The sequence below is a fragment of the Syngnathus leptorhynchus genome, chromosome 17 (genome assembly GCF_054491065.1).
Source record: "Syngnathus leptorhynchus isolate UIUO chromosome 17, UIUO_Slep, whole genome shotgun sequence".
Classification (NCBI taxonomy): domain Eukaryota; kingdom Metazoa; phylum Chordata; class Actinopteri; order Syngnathiformes; family Syngnathidae; genus Syngnathus; species Syngnathus leptorhynchus.
Genome location: NC_141211.1, coordinates 3,284,180 through 3,300,447, shown reverse-complemented (window position 1 = coordinate 3,300,447; position 16,268 = coordinate 3,284,180). Strand labels below are relative to the sequence as shown.

At 46.0% G+C, this 16,268-nt stretch overlaps 1 protein-coding gene and 1 long non-coding RNA gene across 9 annotated transcripts in view; one reads left to right on the top strand and one right to left on the bottom strand.

The window, feature by feature from the left end:
* Positions 1 to 2,008, top strand: part of fat3b (FAT atypical cadherin 3b) — a 41,954-nt gene extending 39,946 nt beyond the window's left edge. For 2 of the 3 annotated variants that reach the window (XM_085936152.1, XM_085936151.1), the window contains exons 49-51: positions 39 to 98; positions 170 to 208; positions 1,064 to 2,008. In XM_085936152.1, the coding sequence (XP_085792278.1) occupies positions 39 to 98; positions 170 to 208; positions 1,064 to 1,710 (746 nt within the window). In that variant the 3' untranslated portion in view covers positions 1,711 to 2,008. Of the gene's footprint in view, positions 1 to 38; positions 99 to 155; positions 209 to 1,063 lie in introns of all 3 variants that reach the window. The other variant, XM_085936154.1, reaches the window with a different exon arrangement.
* The window catches only part of LOC147043066 (uncharacterized), a 43,173-nt gene that overhangs the window by 5,381 nt on the left and 21,524 nt on the right, over positions 1 to 16,268 (bottom strand). For 4 of the 6 annotated variants that reach the window (XR_015068726.1, XR_015068722.1, XR_015068724.1 and 1 more), the window contains 4 exons: positions 14,080 to 14,213; positions 5,798 to 5,933; positions 3,364 to 3,436; positions 519 to 676 (listed from right to left, as the gene is read on the bottom strand). This is a non-coding gene — a long non-coding RNA (uncharacterized LOC147043066). Of the gene's footprint in view, positions 1 to 518; positions 677 to 1,002; positions 1,298 to 3,363; positions 3,437 to 5,797; positions 5,934 to 14,079; positions 14,219 to 16,268 lie in introns of all 6 variants that reach the window. The other 2 variants (XR_015068727.1, XR_015068723.1) reach the window with 2 other exon arrangements.

Here is a 16,268-nt window from a genome sequence, read left to right as displayed (position 1 = left end):
GCCTCGTCGAGTTAATGTCATTTTGATATTGTGCGCAGCCTCCATTGTGACTGTCATCCGTCTGGTCAATGACACGGTGGACCACATTGAGAGCGAAGGTATGGAACCACTGCATTTAATCTACTCTATGTAAATCTATCAAAATTATCTCAAAGTTATTGTTTTGTAGTTTCCAACATGGACAAGGAGCGATGGGAGCACAGTCCTGGTAAGTACACTTAAGTAACATCAATCATTTGACCGTTTTTACAGATTTGTTATGGCCGTCCTCGCTATGTTAAGGCTATAATCAGATGCTAACAATGCGCAAATAATGATCATGTCAACTTTTAGACATTTGAGTAGTGTTGAACTTTACAAACGCAATCTGATATTACACATCTGCGACTACTTCCAAAGCCGTGCTGAAGCTAGTGATTGGCTAAACTTGCGTGACAAAGATTTACAAATGGTGTAGGCGGGGACTACATTTTAGCCGGTACAAACTACCTGTTAACAAATGAGAGAACGAGTCTTACCGGCAGCAACGTGAAGACAACCGCTGGAATTTTCCCATCAGGTTCAGGAAGGCGCGATGGCCCGAGCTCAGATGGCGGTTATCGACTTTTATGTCTTGTTCCCTAGCAACCGATGCCACTTCTCCTCACAGCGCATATCGCCAAGCTTCTTTTTCCCACTGCGCAGGAGCAAACAAAAGACAGAAAAGGAGATTCAGAAGGCGTTTCAACTTCAAAGATGACAGAGAAACAAGTCTTGACTTCTTTTGTCGCAAGGCATCATTAGTGTGCATCTGAGCCATCATAATCAGCAATAACAAACTTAATCATCATCATATCCGTTCATTATGCGTGCGACTTTAGCTAAAGGGGAAAATGTGAGAACATTCAGATTTTTTTCCCTCGTAGAGTCGGCGTGGACTGACAAGTGACAATTGCTTTCATAACAACAATGTCCCACTTTTATGCCTGCCTTCAACCAGGGTCCCACTTCTTTTATGCTTACCCTCAACCGGGGGCCAGAACTACCTTCCTCAGAAACCAGAAGTGTGTTCTTGTCTCTGCAGCCTTCCCCTGGGACTCCCCCAGGCAGACCCCCAGCTGGTTTTCGCCCTCCCGCCTGCGCCCATCCGAGCTCGGCTCCCACTATGACGTGAGCGACGCCCAGCGCAACATTCGGCGGGGGGGCAGCACCCGCTCCCTGCAGCTGGACTACCCGATCCAAGTTCAGAACAGCGACAGAGGCCGGGAGCCGGCGCCAGAGTCCCGGCAGAGAGCCTTCCAGTGGGAGAAGAACCAGTCTGGGGAGTGGCAAAGAAAAAGATGGCTGGCTGGGGAGGGACGACAACGGAGCAGTGAGGAATCGCCCGTCTACGAGGAGTACCGGGAGCCCCGACGAGACTCTGATGGCAGCCAAGACTCTGAGTCTCTCTACGACACCCTGCCCCCAGCTCGGGAAGCCTACGACGGCTACCCACCGGGCCCGCCCGGCCTCAGTTTACACCCGGCCCAGCTGCTGCCCCCCTTGCGGGCCTGGGCTTCTTCGACCAGAGAGGACGACGGCGGAAATCTCGGCTCTGGTCCCGTGACCGGTTCCGGAGACGAGCTAGAGAGACTTTTGAACTTGGTGTCGCTACGAGCCCGAAGGGCCACGAGGTCCAACAGGACCTCCACCGGGTCGGAACCTGCGGCAGGTTGGGACGGATTCAAATGACAGACAATATTCCCGGTGATGCCTCTCTCGTCCTGTTAGCGGCGCTTGATTTTCACCGCATGCGCCGCTGCAAAGATGTTATTAAGATTAACGGGGTCCTTGTTTAATCATTACATTACTCGCCAATTATTTATTTCATAAGGAGGTCGTTTGGCGGGCGAGCAGCACGGGCATCAAAGCGCAAGATAATTAAAGGAAGACACTTTTAAGATGGTGCGGGCACACACTGACGCGCACGCTGCCTCCGATTCAATGCTGTGTTTTTATCACTGTGAATAAATCGTGTACACTGTGCGTAACTCGCGTTGGTTGGTCATCTTTGGCTGCGCTTCACCTCAAAGCCAAAAATATGCTTCCCACCGTTGCTCAGTGGTGATGTTAGATGAAGCTTAAAGTGAGCACGCTGAGAAATCCTACGGAGCAAAAGGGCGGGGGTCTTCTCACAAACAGCAGGACGGGGCGCAACCTAATCTGGGTGGCCGACATCTGCCTGACGCGCGCGCGCGCGCACACAGCTGGAACGGTCACAAACAGCATCTCGCCCAAGTGACGCTCATGTATTATTCACCAATGCATTCATTTCAACGGCGTAATCAGCTGCAGTGACGCGCGTGCGTGTCTGCTAGATGATTAGGAGGACAATCCTTTGACATATGCCAAGAACGCTGCCGCATGCACAATCGCAAACGGCATTGGGCACTAGCATTGGAATGCTAATATTTTCTTTTCACCGGAATCCTACGGAGCTAACGTTAACCTTCACTCTAGTACTAATCCTAACTAACCAGGCACATGTATGGGGGGTGGGGGGGCTCAAAGTGTGCAAGCTTTAAATTTGGTATGTTATGCTGTTATAATTAAAGAGGTTTTGCCCCTTTTTTTAAATATACTTTGAGCACCTGCACCTCCTGAGGTCACTGCACGCCCCTGCCAAATAATAGACAGCGTCGAGGCCAAAAAAAGGTTGCGGCGCACATCAACAGGCAGCGGAGCGCTAAGTGTTCCAACGCTTCGTTGAAGCAAACAAAAGCAAACGCATTAGCGGCATAAACAGAAAGCACTCCAAATGATCAACAGAGTGCACAAGAAGCATATTGTTTTAAATGAATTACACTCCGAGGACACTACAAACTTAACTTTTACGGGGGGGGGGGGGGGGGGAGAAAGCCACCATGGATCGCTCCACAGACTAAGGATTTCTTTAGCCATATCCAACCTATGTCAGATTTTTTTATTATGTCAGTCTAAACGGCTCAATTTCATTTTTTTTTTTCCAAATCCGATTTATCTCATTTCATCAAAGCGAGATGTGAATTCAATTGGACGGAATTCTGCCGGATAAACGGCCCGTTTTATCAGAGCTTGGCGTGCTGGCGCTACTCGACTGCCAATGCGGCTGCGTAAACAAATACAGGTGGGAATAGTCACGTGACGTCTGGAACTCTATATGGTCAATGTTATTTTGCGGGAAAGTGGTGTTCACTTTTAAGGCTGCAATAAAATCTGCGAGATTTAGAATTTGGTGAGTTACAGGTCAGCGATGACTCCTGAATATTTGTTTGCACACGATTTTCCCCAGAGCTTGGCATTTCACAAAATAATGATTTGGGGACTTATTCGAGCATATTGGATATTCATATTGGATCATGTTACCTGCACTTTCATCCACGGCCGAAAGACAGTCACCATCTTCAGTTTCAGATGTTGGATCTCAGTCCTAGGTTCCCTGAAAGCAAAAAGAAAGAAAAATAAACTGAGATTAGGGATAAATAGGTGCAAAATGGTCTAAGCAAATCTTGCAAGTTTTCATGAAAAATTTGATATTCTTTAAATTCCATTACCTAACCTTAACTTAATTTGACAATGACTCACAAAAACGGGCATTGCTCACTCTCACTGAATCAATTGTCTCCAATTATGACATCCGGCAATTTTATTTTAATAGGTTCTCTCTAGTGGTATCTGTCACATTTTCTGGATGTCCTAACAACACCCCCCACCCCGCCATCCACATTTCGAGCGATGACACATTGAGGCCGGCGATATTGGCTATCCGACAGCCGGCCCTCGGCGGATGAAAGTGTTCCACTTGGTGTCAGGCGCACATGTAGACATGAGGCGTCACCCCCCCCAAAAAAAAAAAATCCAGGCAAGCCATGCTGAATAATTGCACGCGCGTCACAAGGGTCTAGGGATCAATGGCGGCCGCGATGATGCGATTTGTCTGCCCCGATTGAGCGTTTTGTAATGAAGCTGGAATGTGAGACGGCACGGCACGCTTTTGACAGCCTGGATGGTTTTTTTTGTTTCTTGTTTTTATACATTCACATTGTGCTTTACACTCAGAACAGACAATATGAAAAAAAAATTCCTCTACTTTCAGATCAAATTTTTTTTTTTGGGACATTTTATTTTTTGGGAAAAACCAAAGAAAATTTTAATTTAAAAAATGGGTTCAATTTTTTTTCCTTATTATTTTTTCTTTTTTGACTTCAAAATAATTTGAGTCAAAAACATGAATATTACAAATGACTGAAAAAAAAAAGACCAAATTTGTGAAAAATGCAACCGCTTTCGCACATTTTTGGAAGGTGAGAAAAACACTAAAAATACAACTAACTTCATATAATCGAATATGTCTAGTAGTAAAAAGGTAGTAAACAGTGAGAGTGTGCTGCCACGCGTTACTGATGTTTTCCACGCATCGTTCAGCATGCCAAGAAATGGAGCGGGTGAGCGGGAGAGAAAGAGAGAGAGCGCATCAAGCTATAAAGGCGCGTGGGAGAAGGTGATGTGTTACTCGCGGGGTGACTCCATGCGCCTCACCAGGGGGAGCGTGCGTGTATGCATGCGTGTGCGTGCGCATGTGTGTGTGTGTGTGGGGGGGGGGGGGGGGGCGGAGAGTGAGGAAGGTTGCGACGGGCTCGGGCGTTCCTCCAGGATGCTGAGCACATCGCCAACTCTGTGCCGAGGCGTCACAACGCCTTAGGGCGGACATCCCCTGTGTTTGCTTCTCTTTTTTTTTTCTTTTTTTTTTTTTTAGATGCAAGAGAGCAGTGGAAGAGAGACCCCCACCTCGGAGAAACAAAACACGTGCGCAGTTCAGCTGAGGAGCAGAAGCTTGCGCACTGTGGATGAATGACTTGGAGTGAACAAAAGACTGGTGTAACTTTATGTAGGTCACACGTGAGCTCTTCCCTCTGCCTGTCAAGTGTCTCAGCAAGAACAACAACCAGGAAGAAGGAGAAGAAGAAGTAGAAAGAGGACGACCAGGAGGAGGCTCGACAGAGGCGCGGCGATGCTCGGCGGGACGTGATGCCCGACGACACGCTGGCGCTCCTCCGCAACCATTCGGAGGAGGCGCGAGTCCTGACCGGCGGCGGCGGCAGCGGCCCCCAGGGGGGCGGGCGGCCTGCCTGGGTCATCGGCATCCTAGCCAGCGTGCTCATCTTTACCACCGTGGTGGACGTGCTGGGCAACCTGCTGGTCATCATCAGCGTTTTCCGCAACCGCAAGCTGAGGAACTCGGGTAAGAGACGCCTTTGTTTTGATTTTGTCTCCCTTGGCGCTCCTCAAACTTTTAACCCACAAAAAAAAATTGGTGGCTTGTTTTCCCAACCCACTCACTAGGTAACTCGATTTTGAGCAGGTTGGTTTATCCCACGTTTGGGTTTTGACCCATTAGATTGGGTTGAAGGTTGGATTTGGGCAGGCAGAAGCTGGTGGCTTGTTTTGGACAGTTGTTGGACAGTCAAAGCCAATTTAAGGTACGGGAATTTTAAATAACTGTTGGGTCAAAGACAACCCAGCAAGGTGGGTCAAAGAGTGGATAGAGCCAAATTGACTGAACTGTTTTTAGTGTGACTTTGTGGCAGCAAAATTTGTCCCCCCCCCCGCCACATTGCTCTCCTCCTTGACGTCTGTTTTGTGTACGTGGCATTATGTAAGAGAGAAGCGCTTGTAAATACGCAACATCACATGTGGGGGTTTGTGTGTGAGTCGAGCCTGTCAGCCTCAAATCAAGGCAAAACACTGCATGAATTTCAGGTGTACACACACACACACAAATGCACGGACTCTCACTCACCAGATATGAAGCAGGACTGTCGGAGGGCTAATGAAGCCTTGAGCATCTCTTATGATTCCGCATTGACAGAATTGATTGATGCCGGCCTGGCCAAGCGCTCCGTGTCTCCTTTTCTGCCGGCAGCCACTTCAGCACTCTGTGAAGGGAGCACAAAAAGAGTGCCAGATGAAAAAGAGGGGGAGAAAAAAAAAAGCCAAAATGTTTAATGACAGCCTGGTCTGAGATTTGACAGCGTTATCATGGCAGCTTGAAAAATAAAAAATAAAGAATACAGTAATACAAAATGAAAGCATTTCCAGTACATTTCCATGGATGTCACACTAATTGCAAATAGATCAACGACATGCAAACATTCCCACTTGTTTTTTCATTTTGGGATATTTTCCCTTGGTAATGCGTCCTTCTGGGACTGTGTAAATGCTCATCTGGACTTTGTGTTCAAAAATTTTTTTGTTTAATTCCCATTATTTGTACTGAAAAGAATTCTTTTCTGACTTTCTCTTTCGAAAACTCACGTCTGGTTTAAATCCATGCGGTGTACAGTTTCTTTATGAATGCTGTTTTTGTATTCTTCAATGGGTTGCTCGGAATGAATGAATGAATCAGTTCCTGCTGAATGGATCGCAGCACTCTATCAATTCTTGTTAAACTTTCTTGACACCTTCTCAAAGGCATTTTGTCCCCGCTTATTCAGCAGAAATTGTTTTCCTTCACCTGGGTCATTCAACTGAATGGAGATTTTCAGCTGGCGAGGTGCTGCTGTTTTGGTTAGCGACAGAATTCAAAGCGCCCCCTGAACCGCTTCACTTGAGAGTTTCATAACTTCTGCCAAGTGATATTTATTTTATATTTAGTCATATTTAGTGTGCCCACTAAAAAAATTAAATGCATTTTTGTGTCACCCGTAAACTGCTGTTCCCATTACACTCTATTCCACAGCCCACCTTGTATTTTTTTTGAAGAGTCATCAACAGTAGGCAGCGTAGCGCTTTTAGCCACACGCGTTCATAGTTACGTGGGGGCCCACTCGTCGGCGAGGGTGACCCCCTCCGCCCTCGGCGCGCTTCAGGTGGGAAAAGACCCGATTGAAGGCCACTGGCTGTTTACGTGGGCAAAGCTCATTTGACGATGACTAACGGCGGGCTTTGCCCTCACCTACATATTGTTAGCATAAGAATAGCTACAGCAGGGAAGTTAAGTAATACACAGCAGCCCACTTTGACTGAAGGTCTATTGTTAACAGGTCGGTTGATTCTAAACGCTAGCTAGCCTGAACGTGCGGGAGAAGAATTCGAGTGTTTAAATCAAAAGGTCTCGTCGATATATTGATTTTAAATTTCTCCTGAATAAGCCTTCAAAACTCAATTGTCAAAGCGAGACAATCGGTTATCGGGAGATTGCTGTTTTTTGCAAAGCCTATTGATTTTGAATGATATCCAGAAAAAGAAGTCCTCTGTCAGCAACTTCTGGACTTTTTTTGCTCCACAATAGCGAGACAACTTTATAGGATTTTAGCTGACTAATTCTAGCAAACAAAGTAACATCCCTGTTTATTTTTCAACAACAACAAAAAGTGTGAAAGCAAAGATGGCAACATCATTAACATCAAACAGGGAAAATCAGCGTTACGGAGAATTGAATTGGACGCAATGACAAAAAGCCGATAGGTTTTTTTCCGTCCAACTTCATAATCTGCTATTGTGGGCCTAGCTGCTTGAGCGCACCAAATTGTGTGCATGTACCCTGCTGCGTAGGTCAGAAGTTTTTTTTGGAGCGCCGCCTTTGAAGGGGATTAGCGTCAGAGCGATCACACGTTAGTCGCTTCAAAGAGACTATTTATTTCAAATCTTCAACACCCCCACTCTCTGCTGCCCCACCACCGCTACTTTTCCCCAAAGCTCTCACGCGTCTCAACAAAAAAACAAAACACATGCATCTTGAAACGACATGCGCAAAAATAAACACATTGTAATTTGGGAACTGTTTTGTCATCAAAATGGCCAAGCTTTTCAAAACTTGCTACATGAAGACAAAGAGTGTTTATCGCGTATCCTTTCGCAGCTGATGTTTTTGTCACACTGCCCAAACATGCGTCAACCAGAATTTGGTTCACTGAAACAAAATGGCTACCCGTTTATGAAGGATGTCATGATGGATCCAGATAGTCCATGTTTGGATGTCAGAGCGACATTACCAAGGGCCAATTGAGAATGATCTTTAGTTGTCAAACTTTTGTAATCCAGAAGGAGGCTCACAAAAACAAAGTGGTAGATTGGCCATCCTTTAATCTTTGCCTTAAATTCAAATGCTTCCTGCTGTGCCCAAAAATCATTCAAAGAGGACGACAATCCAAAATCCCACATGGTCTCCTCACAAATAGGTTTCCCCCCACCCACCAGAGTTTTTGTGCAGCTGAATGTCTCGGCTTGACGCCGTGTTTCCGAATGGCTGCGTGCGACGCTGATGTCTGACGCACGGCAGGGAAGCATTCGCCCGAGTCAACGCGGCGATGTATTTCATAAATTCACATCAAAAACCAGAGCGAGGCAGGGAAGTTGACTTACATCTGTAAGGCAACGCAATTTTGGTTAATTTGACACCAGAGCCGCTTAATCCGGTGTCTCTCTGGTCCAATGGGCATATAGGGTAGGGTGGGGTGGGGGCATGTTGTTCAAAGACACTCTTGCGAGGAATCCTCTCACACTTCCTCACGTCCATACCAATTATGTACGTCGTTTGTCATGCGGCGCTCGACGCCTTGTAAGCGAGAGCGCCGAGACAGGAGAGAGTACGCCGTCGCTATCAGACCTTAGGGCACAAACGACAGACGAGAGGCAGGTAGCGTTTCAAATAATCAAAAAGGAAATGAAAAAAAAAAAACAATCGTGCGCGTCTAACCCAAAAAAAAAAGCTCAAATCAATTTATTTCAACATGAAAGCGAGCCCCCTTTCTCTTGAAGGTGTGTTTTATCTCAAAGGGGGTTGTTTTAGCATTGCACTGCACAAAATAAATTTTTTCGCGTTTTTATGACACTATATGGACGCCTTTAATGAAGTCAAATGAAAGACTTTCAGAAGACGGAGAAGCTGTGCCGTTTCCACGGCAGCAACCGTAAGAGAATTCCTTAGTGGCCATATTGCCAATCTAACGAGGTCAAGAAAAATAAAGTGTGTTTGCTTCGAGCTGTTTACGCTCACGATACAAAAGGGAATAAGGCATTGGAGCTTTGAAAAGCAAAAGGATCAAGAAAAATTACATCACAAAAAATACCTGATTGTTTTAAAATCTTGAAAAGCTCTACAAAGTTTTAATGTAAGAGACAATAAATGAATCATATAGTGCCAATCATTGAGCTTGATCTCAACTGTGTGGCAATGAAAGTTTGTGATTGAAAAGTTTGACCGGCATCCTCGACTGTTTTAACGTGAAGGCCGCGGCAGGGCAGGCACTGGAAGGCCGACTGTTTTCCAAATGCACTTGGGGAGCTGAAATGTCAGCGGGAGGTGGGACCGCTAAGTGCACTAGCTATAAAAGAGGCATCCCACGACCCCGCTTCCCAGCCTCGCTTCGCCGCTCTTTGCTTTTAGTGCTTTTTAATATTCTCCTCATCAGTTTTTAAAAACCTACTTATGCCCTTCATTGCGTTCCTTCTTTTTTTTTTTTTTTTTACAACTCGGCGAGCACCGTTGAAGAAGAACCGGGCTCCTCCTCGGTTAATGCGTTCTCCCCACCGGGGGCCGTTTTTGTCGCCTCGGGGCAAATGGGGGAAGGGGTGATTTTAATCTGTCGGAATCTTAAAAAACGCAAATCAGCCGAGCGAGCAGGTTGTCAGATCAATGGGATCCGTTTAATCCGGGGGAGATTTGGCCGAGTGTGAAAAAGGTTTCTCATGACAGCTGAAGGCAGGGACCTGATTGGAAGCTCTTCTTGAATGAGATGAGGAAGAGCGAGTGGGGCGCAACTGAAATGGGGGGGCTTTTAAGAAGGGTGGGGAGAGTGGCGGAGTCGCCGCAGGGCCTGACGAGAATGAATTCATTGCAGTTGATATTGAATGATTTGGAGACGCATGTGAAAATTGCACGTGACACCGCCATTATACATCCCGTCGTGACAAATATCGGCCGCTCGCCTTGCATTCAGACGGGCCGCCGTTTATCTATTGTGCATGCTTCAGAGAGCGCGCCAGGCTTTAGAGGCGGTAATATTACTCGAGTTCATTACAGAGGATAAAGAATACGTGCCTCTAAGGATTGTTAAATTGTCTACCTGCATATTTTGATGCACCACATATCTGCTGCTTCAAGGGTTTTAACACCGTGGCTATCAATGCTAAGCCGATCTATGACATTTTTAATTGTGTGTTAGCATGAAGCTAACAGAAGAATAGCAAGAGACAGCTTTTCTTTTGGAAGAAGAAGAGGAAGAATTGTTGGCTAATTTGCCGCATGTCGTAAAATGAGTTGACTTGAGGTCATGGTCAGCATTTAGCGCTCTAACATTTGTAAAATGTACGCCTCGGGTCAATAAAGGTTGGGAAACACCGGCCGAGGTCCGCAGCACGACGTAAGTGCCTTCCCTACCGAGGCTGTCATGTAACATCACGATCACGCGCCACTCGTGTGCACTCTGCCGCCGACTCGGAGGGTGGATGATTCAGACCATCCCAAAGCAGAGTGGTGCCCCACGGCCCCCGGATCTCCACCAGCGTGGACGACTGACCCTGTATGGGTCCTCGTCATCCTCCTCAATGAAATCCGTCAAAGCCGTTTGTTGCATGCGAACACGTATCCATAATAAATGCGCGGCTGTAATTTGAAGTGAGTTACGTAACGGCTCCTGTCAACCTCCAGGCAGACGTGGGTGAGGAGGTGGGAAGGGGAAGGAGGGAGAGCCAAAAAAAAGAGAAAAGAAATCAGGGGAGGGCGAGGATGGTGCGCTACCTCTTCCGCGTTCCGTCTGAATCGGTAAACAAGGCGAACGCAATGTTTGCTTTCCGATGCTTCCTCAGCTGCGTGCGGAATGTAAAAGACTGCAAGCACACTGTGGCGACGCGCAGAAAGCCAAGCAAGTATTTAAATCATTCCCCGGATGTCTTCCCTTAAAGATAAAGAAGAAAAAAATAAAGGGTTTTCAAAATGATGAGAAGAAAAATTCTGAAGTACAGCAAGAAAGGGACGTTTCTTCTAGCGAATGAGTCGTCACAACAAGCCCGTAGGCCCGCTCATCAGTGCGCCCCTTTAATCCAGATGATCATCTCCGACGCTCACACCACGAGCCACGACAGCCTTCTGACTCTATCATCTGCTTAGTTCTCAAAGTTCAAAGGGCGTCTGGTCTGCTGGCGTCGAATTAAACCCAGTCCGATGCAGATGGACGCTCATAAAAAAAAAAAAAGTACAACAAAGACATGAACGTACATTCTCCATACCGGATGATGCCGTGTTGAGACCATACTAGAGGTGGCAGCAGCTGGCATCTGAAAGCTTCAGTAAACAGCCACGCCGAGAGCATCTCTGCTCTTCAAACTCGCCGCCAGTTGGACTTGGCAGCGTTTCGAACAATTCCACAGTCTCTGATGTTCTTCTTGTGCGTCAAAAATGCTCAGCATGATAGAAAGCACGAAAAAAAAAGTTTCAAGGACCTACGCCTGGTAATGTCCTCAGTTTGGTTGTTTCATCACGAAACAATGACAATAAATGCTATTGGGTATTAAATTTTCTTATTAGGTCTGGTCAAATTTGGCAGCATTTTGCACAATTCAAGAGATGGTTCTTGTGCATCTTAAGTGCTGTGCAGGTAGGTAGAAGGGGGCCAAGGCGGCGTCCCGCCTACCCGCCCGGGCCGAAACGCATGTGGCATGAGCGCTGCCCTGACCTGCCCGACATCGTCTTTGCCCTCTGAGCCAAAGCCGATCTTTTATTTAACTGTGGAAAGCACACAATTAGCGGTTGGAGAGACGCGGCGCAACATATTCGGAAAAATGCCATCTGGCTCGAGGGGGCCTTGCAGTTGGCACAAAATACTAGTACCCCCCCCCCCCCCCCCCAATAATTTGCTTCACTTGCTTTAGCAGACTGGCAGAGACCAAGTGAAGCCTCCAGAGGGAACTAAAAGCCATCTTAACGGCCTCCCGGCGGCCACGTCTGTCGCCCGCTTAAAAATGCCGCATTTAAAATATTTACACTTGCGCTAAATCACAACTTGAGGCGAAAACACTGCAAATGGATGGCATCAGCGTTTACGCGAAGAAACTACGCGCCGGCGGGTAGCAGTCGGCGACCATTTGAAAACCTTACGGCAACTAGTTAACTAGAGTCCGTGCTTTACAAGAGTCTGTCATTTCAATTTGAAAAATACGTAAATTCTATGGACACATTTTGTGAACCATGTTGCCATATTTTAAAATCAAATGTGTTCATTTTTATTGGCAATTAATGGAAATACCCAAAATATGTTTAATTGCTAAATTCAAATATTTAAAAGTTGCATCCCTCCCTCCAACTACACCTCACTTAAAACTGTTAAGAGAATGAATTTTAATTTTTTCATAAAAATAAATGTAAAAAAAAAATACAAATAGTGTAAAATTCTAATCAATTATTCCGATTGAAACTGATAGGTTACAGGAGTCCACATATTGGACAGAACTCAAGAAAACTGCAGTCCTCAATGTGTTTACCAATACGAGGCCCACCCACGATGACAGTTGTGTATCGGAGCTACAAAGATGATTATTGACTGCTGCACTTTGCACTCTCGTTTGGCCCACAAAATATTAGGAACATTTCTGACTGCAGGGCAGTAAGATTATTCTGCTCGAGTTGCATTCAAGCCAAGCAAATAAACGGGCGAGTGAGCGCACACATTTGTTTGCCCGTGACCCCCCGCGGTGCATCCAAATATCCTCAACCTAACCTGACAGCCGCTCACGTGTCGTCCTTTTCCGTCCGGAGGCAACGAGACGCCTGCATCGCCACCCGTGCATGTCGGGTCAATAAATCACGCCGGATTTAAAAAAAAAAAAAAAAAACCAAAAAAAAAAACAGGTGCTTCAGTCGGTGACAAGACGACGGACGAGGGTTGTTTGGATGTCAGTCTATTAAAATGAAAGCACGTGCAAACTTTACGTAGGCATAAAAAATAAATATAATCAAGGTGAGTTGAGCATTTCATCAACTTTGGAGACATGAGACTAATTTCGTGTAATATTCTTTGTTTCTTAACGAGACCCGTAATGGAGGCATTGAATGATGTCATTTTCATTTAAGCAGTTTTGGAGTTTTAGCGATGATGACAGCAACTGACGTTAGTCTAAAGTCAGGAAATTTCAAACACAACAGTTAGCTAGCTACACCTTTTTTTTTTTTTTTTTTCAAAATGACCGTCAAACTTTTGGTCAAACTTATGTTTTGATGCTCAGATAAGAGTCGGGCATTGCGCCGCTTGTGTGCGTAACGCCGCTAAGGAGCTTACTTAAGCCTTTTTGATGAGCGTCGCTGGCTACGCCGCTCTTAAACATGATGCCGTTATTGTATCATCGGCTGACCTGCTGAGCCCCCAAGATCCGCTTTAATCTTGGACTCTTTGATTACATCTCAGCACCGCCCACCCGCCCCGCAGCCCGACGTAGCGGGAAAGAAAGAAGGCTGTGCTTAGCAGAGCCGTCCGTCCTTGAAACTTTCCAAGAGTTTTTTTTTTTTTTTTTTTTAATGACGTCCCTGAATGAAGGCTGATTTTGCAAACCTCTGCGGCCTTCATTGCAGAGTTTTTAGGAATGATTTATGCTAATGCATGGCATCATATTAACTGTAGTCAAAGGTAGTCTTATGTGGAAAGGAATCCCGCGCCTTGAATAGAGCAAATTGACTGGACAAAAACTACTTATGAATGCTCACACTGGCATCTTTGCACGCCCCTGTCTGAAATATTTAGCATATATAGTAAGTAAGATTTATGTAACACCTGGACGGATTTATTTTTGCATTAAAGTTGCCGCTCCAATTCCGCCACATCCTTGGCAGGGAACGGCGCTAATGTCGATGGCTGGCACGTCGGTGGCTTGGTCTCGCTCCAGCCGCGTTACGCAAGATGCTGCTCTTTTACCCGCCACTTTCTTATCCGGCCAATTTCTCATTGTCTTTGGCGCGTCGCGAGGAAATCATTTGGCAGTCCGATGCCGTTTGCGAGAGAGAGATGTTCTCTCGGGTTCTGGCGTGACGACAGATCCGAAAGCGGGAGAGTTCATTTCAGATCGAGAGCTAACATTTTACAGGGTGTGTACCTTGAGGTGTGACAGGGAGGAATTGAAAATTCTTCAGTCGCAGATGAAATGACTCATTATTGTGGAGCTCGCTGAAGAATAAGGAAGGTGACTCAGTTCATCATCGGTTCCATCCACCACCTCCTGTCTCGAATCTGTGCTGGGTACAATGACATCAGTTCAGTGAAATGAAATCGGTGAACAAACAGGCACAATTGTGTTCTGGGGCCGCTTCGTTGTGACTCAACACATCCAAATAGTTTGATTCACTCGGGTGCATTGTTAGCATACATATGGCATTGAGCACGCACTTTGATTTATGCTGATGCTTACAAACAGCGGCGCCAGTGAATAGTTAATGCGACGCGACCTTGCAACTGTGTTGACTTTAGAGTTGAATATGTAAATGATGCAGGAAAACACACGTTTGCGCAAAAGATCTAATCAACTATTTTGTCACGGCTTTCACCCAGGTGAGCTTCAGAAAACACAGGCACGGGGAAAAGCTTTTATGTCCACATACGGCTTAAAAAAAAAAATCTGTATGCACATGAAAACATATTTGTCAGCGCGGTGGCCAACACGAGCGCCGGTTAAATACAACACAGTTCAAAGTAGAGTTGTAAGTCGAGGATGGGGAGTTCAATTCGGGTTTCATGCCTGGCTTGGCGAGCCGGTGTGGAACCGATCGTATTGCGAGGCGTTGGACTCGTCATCGGAAAAGTGATGAGCAAGACTAGCGGACGAGCACGACAAAATCTTATTAGTTTTTTTCACCCCCACAGTATTGCAAATGTCAAGCTTTACTCGGATGCTCCCGTCTAATCCACTTTCCACCGCCGCCTAGAGATTCATCTTTTTTTTCAAGTCAGCACTTCCTGGATCAACACTTCCTCTAATTAAAACCTCAACTTGTTGCCAGCAATTAAGCGGCGGGCGAGTCGATGTCGTTGTCCGACGGGCTTCTGAATAGTTTGGCCTTCTTTGGGTGCCTTTCTCTCTGTCTGCAAAGCAAATGGAGCTTTGGTGATCATATTTCTGTGCGCGAGTAAAAGTTTTCCACACCGTAGGCGATATTGGTCTTTGCCACACATGCCAGATTAAGAGTTTAAACTTTAACATCGAGGCACTGGATTTGCCTCAGGTGGAAAATGTGATTTCGCTTTTTTGTGCACAGTGGAGTCTCCAGCTCCTCACTATATGACTTAGCATGAATCATTAGAGTTAGTGAAGTAAAAAGAAAAAAAGAAAAAAGAAATCATACAGTGATAAAAAGGACAATTGCAACCACGATCGAACAAAAATAAAACGTCATTTGACAGGTTGTTTGGCCAGCAGATAATTGCATCATCATTATTTTCTCAATAAGCGCCAAAATGACTTCTGGAGTGAGAGGACGATAAAAGCACAATTACTTGGGTGAACTCTAACCGTCAGGTTGACTTCAAGTGATGTTTGCCGCTAATCTAATCTGGCTTTAAGGTGACATTATTCTCTCTGCTCGCAAAGCAAAGTTAATGAACAGGAAGCCGGCGGAATTGTGCCTTTTAGCCCAACACGATAATTAAAAAAGACTGCCTTTTTTCCCCCCATACAGAATAAAATGTCCCTTTTCATTGCCGTCCTTACTCGCCGTTACGCACTCACACTGGCTCTGTTCAAAACGAGGAACCCGACAGCGACTGTTTCGATTTGAAAAGAAGGCCACACGTGCTACAGTCGAGCTGTGGACATCAAAAAAGAAAAAGTTCCTTTTTCGATGTGGATTCAAAGTTGGCGGAAGGATTCAAGAAAATTAGACAAAGGAGTTGTCGAGAGTTGAGAGGCCAGTTAATACTTTGCAGGTTTCCAATTAGACTTTGGGATTCAGGTTCCAAACCAAGGTTAGGGCTCAAATTAAGGTTTCGGGTAGGGCGAAAGACTGAGATTCAAGGTCTCAAACAAGGTTTAATGTTAGAAAACCATCTCCTATCACGTCGGGCAGCTCGGTGTCCCCCACGGTACCCTCCCGAGGCACTTCCCCTTCTTTCCTTATCTCCCTTCAGCCGTGCAGATGATTTCAGAGCTGATATATGCGAGCTATCGCTGCTCATCGATCGTCTGGGTGCCTCCGGGGTCCGGACGGCTGCAAACCCCACTAAAAATATCATTCATCGCACATTAGCGCCTGAGAAAGTTGGCAGTCCTCACTTTGACAGATTTGTCCCAAA